This window comes from Battus philenor, unplaced genomic scaffold, assembly GCF_028537555.1.
Source record: "Battus philenor isolate CCGP_79_NKW_IND1 unplaced genomic scaffold, ilBatPhil1.0.hap1 SCAF_18, whole genome shotgun sequence".
Lineage (NCBI taxonomy): Eukaryota > Metazoa > Arthropoda > Insecta > Lepidoptera > Papilionidae > Battus > Battus philenor.
The window spans coordinates 4,302,212-4,318,311 of NW_027181680.1; the positions used below are offsets into that span (position 1 = coordinate 4,302,212).

General features: G+C 32.1%; 1 protein-coding gene across 1 annotated transcript; it reads left to right on the plus strand.

Annotated features, from left to right (window-relative positions):
• The first annotated feature begins 532 nt into the window (after positions 1 to 532).
• On the plus strand, positions 533 to 15,878 carry Mcm2 (DNA replication licensing factor Mcm2). The gene is made up of 15 exons (XM_068763465.1): positions 533 to 627; positions 758 to 924; positions 2,743 to 2,909; positions 4,039 to 4,228; positions 5,371 to 5,863; positions 6,536 to 6,739; positions 7,495 to 7,726; positions 8,005 to 8,096; positions 8,389 to 8,474; positions 9,411 to 9,578; positions 10,956 to 11,117; positions 11,890 to 12,037; positions 12,464 to 12,563; positions 13,370 to 13,509; positions 14,254 to 15,878. The coding sequence occupies exons 1-15, from the start codon at positions 625 to 627 to the stop codon at positions 14,542 to 14,544; spliced, it is 2,643 nt and encodes an 880-aa protein (XP_068619566.1). The 5' UTR covers positions 533 to 624; the 3' UTR covers positions 14,545 to 15,878.
• The last annotated feature ends 222 nt before the right edge of the window (positions 15,879 to 16,100 follow it).

The window sequence follows — 16,100 nt, forward strand, 5'->3', positions numbered from 1 at the left end:
AGTTTCATTTTTAAATTAACTAACGTTTACTTGATTTAAAAAGTGTAAATATTTATTTTTTATTTGTTAAGGCTTGGCGCTGTTTGCCCATTGGAATTTATCGTTTCTTTAAATTTGAGGCAGACCGTTAGCTCAGATTTATTAAAAAATAATTATTCGATAGCTCAGAGTCTCGTCTTAGATTAATTTTTTCAACCAGGTAGGAGACTACCGAACTCGAAGGTTACCGCAAAGTAGAAAAATTGTTTAAATTGCGAAAGCCCCATAATATATAAGATTTTTAAACCTGAGAGACGATTGATAGATTTAAATCTTTTGCTATCATTTATTAAAATTATACTTGTCACGTAATATATATTACTGAATAATGTATTCATTTTGCTGAAATAAATATACATTTATTATTTAGATTTTATTTAAATAAAATTGGCATTACAACGAATTAGAAAATTAACGTAATTTTTTTTAATCTGTAGGGATTCAAGATTTCGCGCGTATTTTGACAGCAACAATGATAACCCGTTCGCTAGGTTCTTTTTATTTTTAGGATCAAAACTTAATTGTTCAGTTTTTCTTTACTTTGTCGTGTATATCGGGCAGCGATATATATTTTGTTAAAAGAAGATGGTATGTAACGTATTCTGATAAGTGAAAATAAATATTGTTATTTAAAATTTTACTTAGTCCAATACATAAAAGTTAAACTAAGAAGTTTTTTTATTTATCAATTTAAACTAAAAGGTTATACACGTTATAGAGTTCACCAATCCCTGATACTCCGTCTGAGAGAGATGGAGCTCGGTCAAGAATGACTTCACCGGCACGAGATTATGAAATGTTTGAAGATGAAAGTGCTATACTGGGAGAAAATGCAGCTGAAGAGGAAGAAGATGGAGAAGAGCTTTTTAATGACAATATGGAAGCGTAAGTTATAAAATTAATTTAATCATAACTTAGGTATCATATTGATTTAAAAACTTTTAAATTGTGATAGGACAAGGAATCATATCATATGAGTGATTTTTGTATAACTTTATTGCTATTCGACCATACGAAACAACTGAGTGACAAATGTTTTATGCACAATTAGTAAACATGTCAAGCCAATCATTATTAGACCAATATTTTAAGAGATTCTATTAGAGTATTCTATAATATTTTTGAAATTTGCACAGAACAAAGTTTTAAATAAATGTTGCGTAAGTAAGCAAAATACTTAGATGTGTATCAGTATGTAACTATTAGTCTGTGGTTATGGTATCGCTACTTGGTTGTAAAGAGAAAGTGAGAACTACCCTGCTCCTGAAATGGATGCTTAAGTCTCAGAAAGCCGTTCAGGAGCTGCTTTCAGCTTTGCAGCTTTGCCTGCGGTGGATAGAGGTATCCAAGGATCAAGCATGGTTTTTGTACTACCATTTTGTGCAGCTCCTTTCTTGTGCTTTCGTGCTTGTTTGTTATTTTAATAATTATTGTAACTATCATATGTTTTACAGTTAAAACCTCCTTTGTAATAACAATATCTATGCCAGAAAAAAATCATTACATAATATGCCCACTGCAAGGTATATGTCATTCTAAAAGATTGCCATGATGACCAGTCTTGCCCTGCCCACATCCAGAAAATTCTCATGACCTTTAGTCCCTGGTTTATTAATTAGGATTTGCTCACACTGTGTCTGCTGGCCTTTGATCACTTGCAAGAAATTTTCAGACTATGTTGTTGCTTGAGCAATTTTCCATGCCTACTGTCACTTCAGACTTCCACTACAATTTTAGGTCAAAGAAGTGTTAGAAGAAGAGTTACTTCTATGACCTATGTTTTTCTGTGGATCTCCCTATTTCTGATTCAATTAGCATAGCTCTCGCCATTGTTCTCCGAGTCACTTTGAGCCTTCTTACAGGGCTTATTTTAGATAGCCATATCCAAGACAGGAAAAATTACTCTTACATTATAATAGAGTAGTAATCCTGACACAAAATTAGTGCAATGGTAATGAACACCAGCTCACATAGACAAGACAAGAGTAGTAGAGCCTAAAGTAAAGTTTTGCCTAGATAAAATTAAGACAGTCAATATAATATATCTATTTGTGTATTAGAATATCAATAGAACTAAGAAATATAATTATGTAAAAAAAAAATTATTAGAGATTAAGGTCTTTTGGACTTTATAAAATTAATAACTATTTGTGAACAACTGTATTGTTCAACAATATACTCCTTTGTATTATCACATAATAAATTAAGAAAGATTATTTAAAAAAAAACTCCTAATCTGGTTTTAACTAAAAAAGATTGTTTAAATTAAAATAAATTTTGGGAAAGAATTACTTTAACTACTATTTAGAATATTAGTCAAAGTGATTACATTATGATAAAATACCCATGAGGGTATCAAATGTGCCCAGATATGAAAAACAATTGTGATTCTTATCTAAGAAATGATCTGAAAAACATAATTCAATTAAAAATAAATGTATGCTGGGCTGCAATCCTGGAACTTAATTTGATTTCAGTTTCTATCAAATTATGCACTCTGGCTTTGTAATAAATTATAGTATATTTAATTTTATATATACTATAATTTATTACAATGAAGTATAAATTTTGTCATATCCCATTTTGCATGTACATTATGAAACTGTCTAGGGTTCAAATTTAATAATTTTGGCATATTGTCTAAATTAAGTTTAAAAGTGTTCTGACGTTTGATTTTATTAATTAAAAAATTCTGTATTACAGGGACTATCGGCCTATGCCCGCGCTTGATCGATATGACAATGAAGACTTAGATGATGATGACTATGACCCAATGTCAATTGAAGACCGTGTTGCTGCTGAACAAGAGCTGCGGAGGAGGGACAAAGATGAAGGCCGTATTAGACGAGATGATCGTGGTTTGCTTTATGGTTAGTTTAGTTTTTGTTTTTCTCACTAAAATACAGTTGAAAGGTTTTTCTTTTAAATTGAATTTGTTTTGTAATAATGAAAGAATAAGTATAATATGTGTGGGTGTGATTTAGAAGAGAGAGTCAAAATTGCATTTTGACCATTTGGCTATAGTTTGTTTGTGTTAAGAATATAGAGAAACATTGCCAGCTAGATTAAAAACCTAAGTCAGCAGACAATGATAATTCACTAAATGTAATATTACAGTTAAGCATGAACCAGTATTTTTTAAAGAATATAAAAGATTGTGGCCTATTATAATAAATTGTTAATGACAAATAACATGCATATATTATGTTTGTTAAATAAAAATTAACTAGTTTATGTATTTTTTTCCTGATGCTGCTTTTTGTGAAAAGTCAACATTTGAGTAAGTAATTCAATAAAAACTAAATTTTTACTTTTATATTAGTACTTGGTATACATTAGTTTTTTTTTTCCATTTAATATGTTAAAAAAAATACTTGTTTAAATAAATCAAAACCCATTGAATATATATAATATAATTGTGATAAAATCAGTTATTGATTATATAATGCAAAATATGCATTAAAACATAACAATTTACTGCTTGATATGATAACTTATCAAATAGTCATCATTTCTGCCTATGTCATAGGCCCCTTTTATAGATTTTCTATGGCACTGGTTGGTAGCGGCTTGCATCCAATGCTTTTATGTCAAAAGTCTTAACAAGATTACCACTTGTTACTCTTGCCAGTCCGTAATTATCATGCCAGTACCATAATACCCTAGTGGCCATCTGTTTTGCGCCATAATTACCGAAGCAATTAGCCATTCTGCTGGACTGTTACTAATTTAGTTTGTTTATGGATTTGTCCGTTACCGTTATTTGATCCCGCAGAGAAATCTCTAGCGTCGCCCTGTCAATGAGTTGTTGAGTGAATGTGAGCTTGCTTATCTGACACCAATAGAAATATGTGAAGGTGGCAGTTACTGTTTGTAATAATACTACTGTTATAAGTTATCAATACTTAAATAGTAGAAAAAAAACTTTAAACATCCAAGTTTTTATCAATCACAGAAACCTTTTTGCTCTACTTTAATTAAGTCTATTCATGATTTTAGATGAATCGGACGAAGAGAGTACAGATGCTCCCCGTGCGAAACGTCGCCGAGCTGCTGAGAAAGCTGCAACTGGGATTGAAGAACAAGTGGAAGAAGGCATTGAAAGTATAGAGAATCTTGAGGATACTAAAGGCTATACCACCAAGGAGTGGGTGTCAATGTTGGGGCCTCGTACTGAGATTGCGAATAGGTAAAACAATGATTGATAATAGTATTGTGAAATTTTGCCACAAATTTATTATATATCATTATTTAATTAAGGAACTATACACACTTGTGTGAAATAGCTCATTTTTGACATCAAACAGCATACACTAACTACTTAGACACTGAAGCATCCTAGAATCCTATTGCGACGATGATACAACAAATAAAAATTTAATTTTTCAGCCGTTCCATCCTGGTGTCCACAGGCCCTAATTCTTGTATTATTATTATATTTTTGTTTACTTCTGTTTTACTTAGTCATAAACATCTCACACTGGACTAAAATAGGCTATTGTGATATGTTAACAAGTGTCTTTTATACAGTAATTTTAAAATGTTATATACTCTAAGTAAATCAAGAATAATTATAATTTATTCATACGTTGTATGATATATAATTAATAAATAAATGTTTAAAAACACAACTGATTAATTATCTCTTAAACTAAAAATAATCAGCCCATGAGTATGTTTATTAATTCTTCCCATTATTATTTGACATAGATGTAATATAAAATATATTACACACATATGCCTTGTAAAGTTTTGGTATATTAATTAACTGATTACTTATATATATGACAATATATTGTCATATATATAAGTAATCAGTTTACTGGTGCCAGGACATATCAATTTTTTTTTAAGAAAATGATATCTAAAAACTTATTTCTTTAGGCCTATAAGTTTTTTAAATACAGATTGGACTGAACAAGGGTTTTAAACCTACTAATAATACGAGTCATACATTCTTCAGTCTTCAGTCATATGAGTCGTTCATTATATATTTATCAAGTTGGTGACACTTATATGAGTATACATGTTCTAGCTGTTTGGGATGTATATCTTGCATGTATTGAAGAAAAAGTATAATTAATTTATTATCTGACACAATCCTGAATTATAAATTATCATTGGTAGGACTTATAATATTTTGGTCAAAGGGAGGGAGTCAGCAGAGGTCAGTAAAGATGAGAAGTTTTATCCGACAGTATCTTTTTTCCCCAGTTTCAAAAATTTCTATTGTATCATGTTGAAGTCTTTATCAGAAAACTATGAAATTCATGTTAACATAATTTAACATAATTTTTATTTAATCTCTAATGTTTAAAAATGTTTTCACAGATTTAAAAACTTCCTTCGCACTTACACCAACAGCAAAGGCCAATTCGTTTACAAAGATCGGATCCGACGAATGTGTGAGCACAATCAAGCATCATTTCATGTAGAGTTTGATGTCCTTGCAAGAAGGGAACAAGTGCTTGCTTACTTTCTCCCAGAAGCACCATTCCAAATGCTACAAATCTTTGATGAAGTGGCCAAAGACATTGTGTTACAGATATTTCCAAGTTACGAACGTGTTACATCTGAAATACATGTGCGAATATCTGATTTGCCACTAATAGAAGAATTAAGAACATTCAGAAAGCTCCACTTGAATCAATTAGTGAGGACAGTGGGTGTAATTACTGCAACTACTGGTGTTTTGCCGCAATTGTCGGTGGTGAAATATGACTGTAATAGATGTGGTTATATTCTTGGACCATTTGTACAGTCTCAGAACTCAGAAGTGAAGCCTGGATCTTGTCCAGAATGTCAAAGTGCAGGGCCTTTTATGGTAAATACTATTGTCTTCTTCCTTTAAGCTGATAAACAACCTGTGTAATGTTCCCAACTTCATCTCGCAAACTTCGTCATTATGACCGGTCGTTTGCTGCCTGATCGTTTTTTACTTCCCGCGACCCTAACTACGTGAGGGATCTACCCACGTTACGTCTACCGGTTCGTGTTCGCCACTCAAGAACCTTTTGGCCCCCATGACTATTGGTTGCCTAAATGATTTGCCCCGCCCACTGCCATATTTGAAGAGCAATTCTTAGACCTACATCTGAGACTTGATGATAAGTTTTATTATGTACATATGTAATATGCTAAAACCAAGTCATTGGATATTAAAGGGATTTTGTGATTATTTCTAATTAAAATTCTGAATAAAGTTAAGATAGACAAAATAAAAATGCATGGCAAAAAACCACTTTGAGTTTTTTGTGGAATCTTATTGGAGCTTTAAGGTTGAAGGATGCCAATACGAGTTATTTCACATTAAGAATACAGTGAATTATCATTATTTACTAGTCTAACCAGTGAGACATTGGTCAATTGAAGGCATACTTTAGAATGTAACAGATGTGTTTTACAATTTGTGATGTTATATCTAACAATATTTCACTGCATTTTTAGTGCAAACATACTGTAGACATACTCTTTAGTAACATCTATTTATTTCCAGGTGAATATGGAGCAAACAGTATATCGTAACTATCAAAAAGTAACAATCCAAGAATCTCCAGGAAGAATTCCTGCGGGGCGCATTCCCCGTAGCAAGGACTGCATTTTATTGGCAGACCTGTGTGATAGGTGTAAACCTGGAGATGAGGTGGACTTAACTGGGATATACACTAACAACTATGATGGATCACTTAACACTGAACAGGTAATTTTTTGTTGATAATACTGATACATATATATTCAACCAATCATTATACTAGATAGATGCGTTGCTAGTTTCTAGCCAAGCAATAGCAATTACAAACCAAGTTGAAGTTCGGCTCTCTCAACTCGAGCAAAAATTCCCGGGTCCCCTCTTGGGGGCACTTGAGCCTAGTCACTTGGACCATTTGATCCGATCCATGTGACCGAAGCGATCTAAAAGCCCTACTAGTAGTATATAACAACCCAAGCCAAAGCCGAAGCCACCCCAAGAGTCCATGAGCTTCGAGACATTCAAAAAAGGTTTTATGCTAGGCACTCTTAGCTTTCTGCCACCTCAATCAAGTAAGAATCCATACCTAAAATAAAAATTTTCAACACTTGGGCAATTACATTTTTATTAATATTAATAAAATTTTATAAAAGATTATAGTCTGTCCTTGAGAAAATTAACAGTGTTATTTTTTCTTTTTTAATTCATTAAAATATAATTTTCGCTTGGCATACGACCCGCAAGACACTTCCGACATATTATTGTAAAATTACAGGGAAGGCCTATGTCCAGCGGTGGACATTCTGTTTGTGATATGGTGATGATGATATGCTAGCATTTATGAAAGTCTCCCATGTGTACAAATATTAATACTTCTTGAGTCATTTTTTTTAAATTTTGAAAAAATTAAAAGCAAGTTGTTAATTTTACATTAATACTTAATTATTGTGTGAGTTAATATATAAAGCAATAAAATAACATTACAGGGTTTCCCGGTGTTTGCTACAGTAATAATAGCAAATTACATAGTTGTCAAAGACTGTAAGCACATAGTCGAGTCGTTGACCGACGACGACGTCGCCAGTATAGTGAAGCTGTCTAAAGATCCTAACATCGGAGAGAAGATTGTGCAGAGCATGGCGCCTTCAATTTATGGACATGATTATATTAAGAGAGGTCTAGCATTGGCTTTATTTGGAGGGGAACCTAAGAATCCAGGTAAACCTAAACAATTTTCATCCTCATACTTTATTTTTCACATTATCTTCTACACATTTTTCACAACATTCAACATGCATTGCAACATTCTCTTACATTCCCCTCTATATTTCATTTACTTTTCATACGTCACCTTCCTTACTTTGCCTTCACCTTCAGAGTACTAATATATAACATCTTATCATAGTATCTCTTACACATAAACAGTGTTTGTAATAAATGTACATGTATGACAGACGAAATGCCAGATCAAATTGTTGACTGTTAATTGATTTCAGGTGAAAAGCATAAAGTGAGGGGAGATATAAATGTTCTCATTTGCGGTGATCCTGGGACTGCAAAATCTCAGTTCCTGAAATACACAGAAAAGGTAACAATGCTAGAGGTTTCATACTACTCATTATTACTTCATCATCATTTGTGACATAGGACATCCACTAATGGATTTCCTCTCCACATTCAGAGAAATTCCAAGCATTCATTCCATAGCATCCTAATTTTGATGTTGCCACGGGCTGGAAAATGCAGTGTGGGACGTCCACCCACAAGGTGGATAGACTTGTTAAGCTCTTTTGAAGGAGATGGATGCAAACCGCATCCAACTGATCCTATTGGATAATAATTGATGGCTGTAATGATAGTGGTAATTCGTATTTTTTTAGATAGCGCCTCGTGCCATTTTTACGACCGGTCAGGGAGCAAGTGCTGTTGGTCTCACAGCGTACGTGAGGAAGAATCCCACAACGAGGTATGTACTTCTTGTATTATTTTAGTAATATTTTTAATTTATATCCACAAAATCATTGACAGCGTAAACAAAAAGTCATATTAGCCAATAATAAGCCAATATACTAAAATTATAGCAGTGAGCAGGACAATAGCAACATATACAGACAAATGATGGACATTGGAGATGATTAAATTAAAAGAACCAAAAGGAAGAAAAAGAGGGTGCCTCAAAAAATGGTGGAATGAAAATATAATACCACAAAGTGAATAGGGAAAGAAAGCTATGAATAGAGACATATAGAAAAAGCTGAAGGAGGGAGGCCTTTACCAAAGAAAGGGTTTTGATCTTTGGTTCCGGATAGAAGTAAAGACAATGAACAAGATAAATATTAATAAGTCCATATATAAAATCTTATTTTAAAAGTATTTAAGTGTATATATATAGTATATACTATATATATACTCTCCTGCTGGCCCCTTAAACGTATTAAAAGACAAGAAACAAATCTTCTTATAGTTTGAGAGTGATTGCAGAGAAAATAAAAGTGTAAGGATCAAGTTTACCCACGTAGTTTGAAGAATTTCTCACGATAAGTGGCAGTAGGCACATAGCTCATACAACAGATGGCCGTTGACATCGAAAATTCTCTAGTGGTGACCACGAGTCGGTAGCCGCGGCGTAGATAGGCCTCCACACTAAATACACCGACGACTACTTCTTACTTGATAAGGTCTCACAAAGTCATTGGATAAAACGAAACGCGGCATTGTGGTAATCTTTGGATGTGACCTAAGACTTGCAGTCTATTGGTTAAACTGAATTGTAAAACATACTTAAGCACATGTAACAAAAATGTAGAACAGGAATCAATACGCTTTATAATATACACGTAATATTAATTTAGAAAGAAACATTTTATATGTAAATTAATTTGCATTTGTATATCATTCACAGAGATTGGACGTTAGAAGCGGGTGCGTTGGTACTGGCGGATCGCGGGGTCTGCCTAATCGACGAGTTCGATAAGATGAACGACCAGGACAGAACCTCCATACATGAGGCCATGGAACAGCAGTCAATCTCCATATCCAAAGCGGGCATTGTCACCTCGCTTCATGCTAGGTGGGAACTAAATTTTTTTTTTCACTAATAAATATTTCTCACATTAAGTTCAATGGTATGCATAACTATAGTAGCTAGCCAATTTTAATAGACTAAATAATGGAAAACAATTTAATGTTGAAGTGTTATATGCTCATTGGACCAAATATGTCTAATGTAGTGACATGGCTCTCTTTTGTGAGACAACTTTAACATGTTACATTCAATTTTTAGGAAACTGGTTAAGGAACTATTTACTAGACCTATGATTATTAATCTGTCAATTAATATTTTTATTCTTCCTCTGTTTTTTCATACTTTTTAAGGCAAGTGCAATCCAAATCAGTTAGATGTTTTTATTTACTGTTGAATTATATTTATATGTATTGTACCGTAATATATGTTATACCTTATTTATTATTAATATATTTGTTATATATACGTTTTTATATATGTATGTTTACACATTAACTACCCATTATTTATACTTCCACCTTTTCTATGCTATGGTTGTCTGTAAAAGATTGAGTTGTGTGATAAGACCGCCCTTTGTACTCTTTTGTTTATTATTATGATATTATTTAAATGTATCCTAGCGTGTACAACAAACGACATAAAATTTTAAAAAATAGAATAGCATTAAAAACTTATTTAATACTGAAAAAAAAAACCGCAAAAACCAAGACATCCTTGAAAATGCAAGTGTTCTGTGGTTGTCTTTTATGTAATGAGAATTGTTCCCTAAGCATAGAAATAAAACTCCTAGTTTTGGTGTATACCATGAAGTGGTCTACAATTACTGTGGTAAATACCAAGGCATGCCGATATGAGCGATGTGATACGAAGGGTCGATCGCTTTCGGTATATAGCATAGCAAATCACCGTCTTTTCTAATACGAATACTGGATGCTACAATTGACCATAACAAAATGTCCTTTTCAGAGCCACCATGACAAATGTTTCTTGAGACGTCATTCACAGTAAAACATTACATAATTGACGGTAGTGGTAGAAATTTTACTTCTTTACTTAGTGTACTCATATGTAAGTACACTCTGGACTGTCCTCTCCTTCATGTTTATCATTTTCATCTAAAAGTTAGAAGTAGAGATCGCCTCGAACGATAAGAGCGTCGCTTGTGCCTCTATATGAATTTATTCTTTTTTTATTATTACTTAATGTCTGTGGTGTACAAAAGTGTAAATAAATAAGTATTGTAGTTATACTTCTTAAACCTTGCTAAAGATATCTTCTTTATCACAGATAAATGAAATCTTATTAAATTATTTACTACTTATTTACTTCACCGAACCTATATGTAATAGTATGTTTCATGTTCACATTTTACAATTAAGTGAAACCTAACTGAAATCAAATATCTATGAAATTCTTTGACAGGTGTTCAATCATCGCAGCAGCTAATCCGATCGGAGGCCGGTACGACGCTTCGCTGACGTTTTCAGAGAACGTGAACCTTTCGGAACCCATTCTGTCCCGTTTCGATGTTCTCTGCGTTGTGAGAGACGAAGCTGATCCAATGCTGGATGCACATTTGGCCAAGTAATTTAATTGTATAATTATAGTTAAAGTCGAGGAAGTCCTGCGGTTGCTGTATATTGGCTGATATGATGATGATGAAATATAAGCATCACAATGATCTTTTTACACCCACACCTACTAATTATCACGTTTTCTTAGAAAGTGATTCACAAGATGCCCCATTCTTTGTGTTGTTCGAATCATTGGTGTAGTATTAATTTAAAAGCCTATGTCTGTCAACTATTGAATAATACGACAGTTTTTAAAAATGTTAGGAGATTTTTTGAGCAACCAAAACAATATAAATTTTTAAACTGATGATGAAAATACATAGTAAGCTTAGAAATGAACACAACCAAAATTATATATGTATTATTTACTACTTCAAAAAATCCAGATAAAAGATGATGATATGGAGTACATATACAATAACTTATATTTACACAAACAATAACTAGATAAAATGCATTACACATATCATTTTGTAGGTAGTCAAGTATTATAAATACGAGACTTCGAGAAATATGTTTCTTCTTCAATTGTTTAACTTATCTAAGAGTCGATTTGGGGACTCTGTGAGTCTGAACCAGTACTCTGGTGAAAAGCGATTCCCACGGAGCCTAACCCAGAACTGATGTCCCTCACATAGTTTGGTTGAATTTCTTGGAAGGTACATCGGATGTTTACAATGTTTTGCAGACAGCTGATTTGGAAAAGTCTAGGATATAGATATAACTTCTTGCCTAGTTTGCACATTATTCTGTAATAAGCCGTATGCTGTTTTTATTACTAGGTTTGTGGTGAGTTCCCACATAAAACATCACCCAACTCAAAGAGGCACGACCCTGGAGGATACAAATGCAGATGACATCAGTATACCACAGGATCTGCTGAAGAAATACATTGTTTACTCCAGAGAAAATGTGCATCCCAAACTACAGGTAACAAACACAGTATTAATCTTTTTATTATTCTTAAAATGATATATAATTTATTTTCATTTTTCAATTTAATGCTTTTTCAAGGCTTCAATATTCTTTTCTTAAATTTAATTTCTTTGTGATCCTCTTAAAACTGCCATTACCTTACAACTAGCTATCAACTTCGGCGACTAAAAAATTATCCAAAAATAAAAATACTTTACAAATTTCATTAATGATTATTATTAGAAGCTAAGGACTTGATAATATTAAGACTTTAAAAACATCAACATGAAAACGGATATTAGATAAAAACAAAGATTAGCATTTATTACTGTTTATTAAATTACCTACTAACCATGACAATTCCAGTTTTCAATATGTCGAAATATTTTCTATTTGTATTTTTCTTATGTTCAGGTATTAATAGAGTATTTGTTTTCTCAGAACATGGATCAAGACAAAGTGGCCAAAATGTATAGTCAACTGCGACAAGAGTCTCTCGCTACAGGCAGTCTACCAATCACAGTGAGACATATTGAATCAGGTAACATTTATGTAGATGTTATATTTCTTTTGACTATCCCATACATTATTGGGAGGATACAAAGTTCTTAAGTTGCTTATAATGTAGGTAAGACGTAGTCACAATCTTGATTCGAATTCTAACATTAAAAGCACTTTATAAAGCGTTAGCATGAACCTTAATTAAATTAATGGTACATGGTAATGGTAATCTCATATGTCAATCCAATAAAACCCAATATAACCAACAATGTTGTTATGAGCTTGTAGAGAGGTAGAGACAATTTTCATTAAGTCACTAATTGCAGATGGACTCGGCATAGTAAATGATATCTTAAATTAAGCTAAGCTGTTATGGAAATCGCGCAATCAACCAAAATAGTACGTCAAACATTATTTCCTAGTGCTGTCTCGCTCGCACAGTACCTAGTAAGTGCGTGTCCAAGTTCACTGATCCATGAGTCGTACTACGCAAAATGTATAAAAATGGCGACAATTAAGAAGAGAATCAAGAACCATATCGATTAGCAACAATTGACTAGCAATATTGAATACAGTATTTCTTATGCATTCAAAAAACTTTTACTGAACAACCTATCTCTTGCGTTGTACTTACTTTTAATATTTGAAGAATGTGAGAGAATTGTTAGTCAACAAAAGTATACCAATTTGCTGTTTATTTTTTCTATATGTGTGATGGTAATATTTATTTAATTTTCTAGTACCTTTACTTTGTCACACTACTTGACTTTTGACCACCCAATGTTCGTTTTTTAACGTTTTTTTTTTTATTTTAACTGTCTACATAAACACATCTTCTTCAAACAGTTATCCGAATGAGCGAGGCACACGCTCGTATGCACCTGCGAACGCAAGTCAACGAGGAAGACGTCAATATGGCGATACGAACTATGTTGGAGAGTTTCGTTGACACACAGAAATACAGTGTCATGCGTGCTATGAGACAGGTAATTATTAAGTTTTGTAAAAGTGGCTAAGTTAAAATACAATATAATCATAGTAGTGGTAAGCTAATGGTCAAGGCCCATGACTTATGGAACCTACTCCGGAACTTTAAGGCCAGCCGCCCGAAATGAGGGACTATCTTTTTGTACCTTAAGTTATTACTGGTATACACTCTATGCGTTTTCACATTGCCTCTATTCATAAATGGAAAAAGAAAGCATTAGGTGGAATCTAGTATATCATACAACAAGAATCTAAAATATGTTAGATTATACTGATAGAGGAGGCATGTGTCTATTTTAAAAGTAATATTACAAATGTAACATCCTTAGCTTGTCCAAGAGAAATAATTTCACATATTCCTAAATAGAGTGATAATGGTAATATATCTGTATTAAAAACTGACGCAACAAAGATGTACAATTTCCTACTATACAAGATGAAGTTACCAACATCTAATAAAACCTATTGTACTAAGACTAGGTATTGTCTTAGTACAATAGGTTTTATGAGATGTCTCAACCAGATATTCTGAAATTAGCTATATCAAACTAGATAGATCAATGTATGTATATATATTATTAGCATACACAGATGAACAATTGCCCATGCTTTCCAATAAAGTAACCAAAATTTTTAGTATATTAAATGCTATATAGTTTGTCTAAAAAATGTACCTCTAATAACATGTGGTTTTTGCACATATTTTGATTATGATGTTTTATAAAAATTTATTTCTTTTTCAGACATTCCAGAAATATCTGTCGTATAAGAAAGATCACAGTGAACTGCTGTATTACATTCTGCGTCAACTCACAATGGATCAGCTGGCTTATATGCGGGGTCTACACAATCACTCCCAATCTACCATTGAAATATCAGAAAGGGATCTTGTGGAGAGAGCGAGGCAGATAAACATAACAGATTTGAAACCTTTCTATGAAAGCAGGATATTCAAAATCAACTGTTTCAGCTACGATCAAAAGAGGAAAGTGATCATTCATACATTACCTGAAGTACCCAGTGGTTCGCCATAAGTTTATTGACATACTATTCATATAATCTAATTGCGAAATTATTAATAGTACAAATTTTCATCTAATCCTCTATACTTTAATATCATTATAAAATAATAAGAATTATTAATTTGGTCAAATTTGTAATGTGTATTTAAATAATTTTTTTTTAAATGCTGATATTTTAATGTTATTTCAGTCCAAATCAACATTAAATTTGATAAAGCAGTAAACAAATATTTGATATAAAAATCAGTAAATATTTTTTTTACAATATACAGGGTTATTGGTTATAAGTGTAAAATCTTTGAAGGCATCAAAAAATTAATGGTTTCAGAAATAATACTAGTGATAATATAGTAAGAAAAAGTATTTTCAAAATTCAGATTACTACATATTAAAGTTAATTATTATTTACTTTCTATACCTGCAGGATTTGTAGTACCAGAAGTTTTTGGCCCATCGCATTTAAATCGAAAAAATAGATTAATAGAACATTACTCTATACAGGTGATGGTTTAAGTTTTTTCACCTATTTACAATTACCCTATACAATATCTTTTATAAGCGAATTTTCTTTCGTAATGTGTAGTAAAATAAGCTACTTGAAATTATGTCCGAACTTTTAAGGCTTTTGGTGATGTAATTTAAGCATGTCTTCAGTAGTTAAACCATTATCAATTATACTGTGTGAATGCAATATCTGTATGGACATGAGTGAGAGGATTAACAGTAATGAGTGATTTTAGGAAGGTACATCTCAATGTAAATAGTAAATTCACAGTAATAATAATGATGTTGATACGGGATTTGTTTTTGTTTCTTTTTAATGAGCAGAGGTCCAAAATTCGGATATTTACCAAGTTTAATGTTGAGGTATTGTGGAAAGCACTTTTGTATCAAAATAATACAGGGTCGAAAGCTACTCTATATGGTGTTGTGTGAAACAAGATAGAAGCGGCTAAACAATTTTCTATATTAGTTTTGCCTCTATAAAGATTTTTGAATGTTATAGTGGCGAATATTTACGCTGGTCGAAGTGTAGTTAATATGTCCAAACATGGATCTTACCTCAACAGAAAATAAAAAATCAAAAAATTGTGGTAAAAAGTTATTAGATTTTTTGACATTTTGTGGAAATTTATTTGACTCATGTAAATTTATTTTCAATAGAAATTTAGTTTAAGTAGAAATTTAAATTAAAAGGTAGCAGGAATAATTTCAAATTTCTTTCCTAATTATCAATGAATGTCAATATAAGTGCCTTGAATAGTATGTATGAAAAATGTTATAATTTCATTGAGAATCACAATTGTGTCCTATGTCTTAACTTTTATGAAACTTTGTTTCTTTGTGTTAACCCACCTCTTACGTTATTTGTTTAATATTATTCTACCTTCATGATTAATTGAAGAATATTATGTAATTTTAATAAGTATGATAAAACGATGATTGTATTTGTAATGATTGAATTAAATAAAACTTGTACACTATTTAAATATTTTAATTAATTACTTATCAAAATTCATGAGACAACTTTCATTTTTTTAAATAAAAATTAAATTAGATTCAAGAAA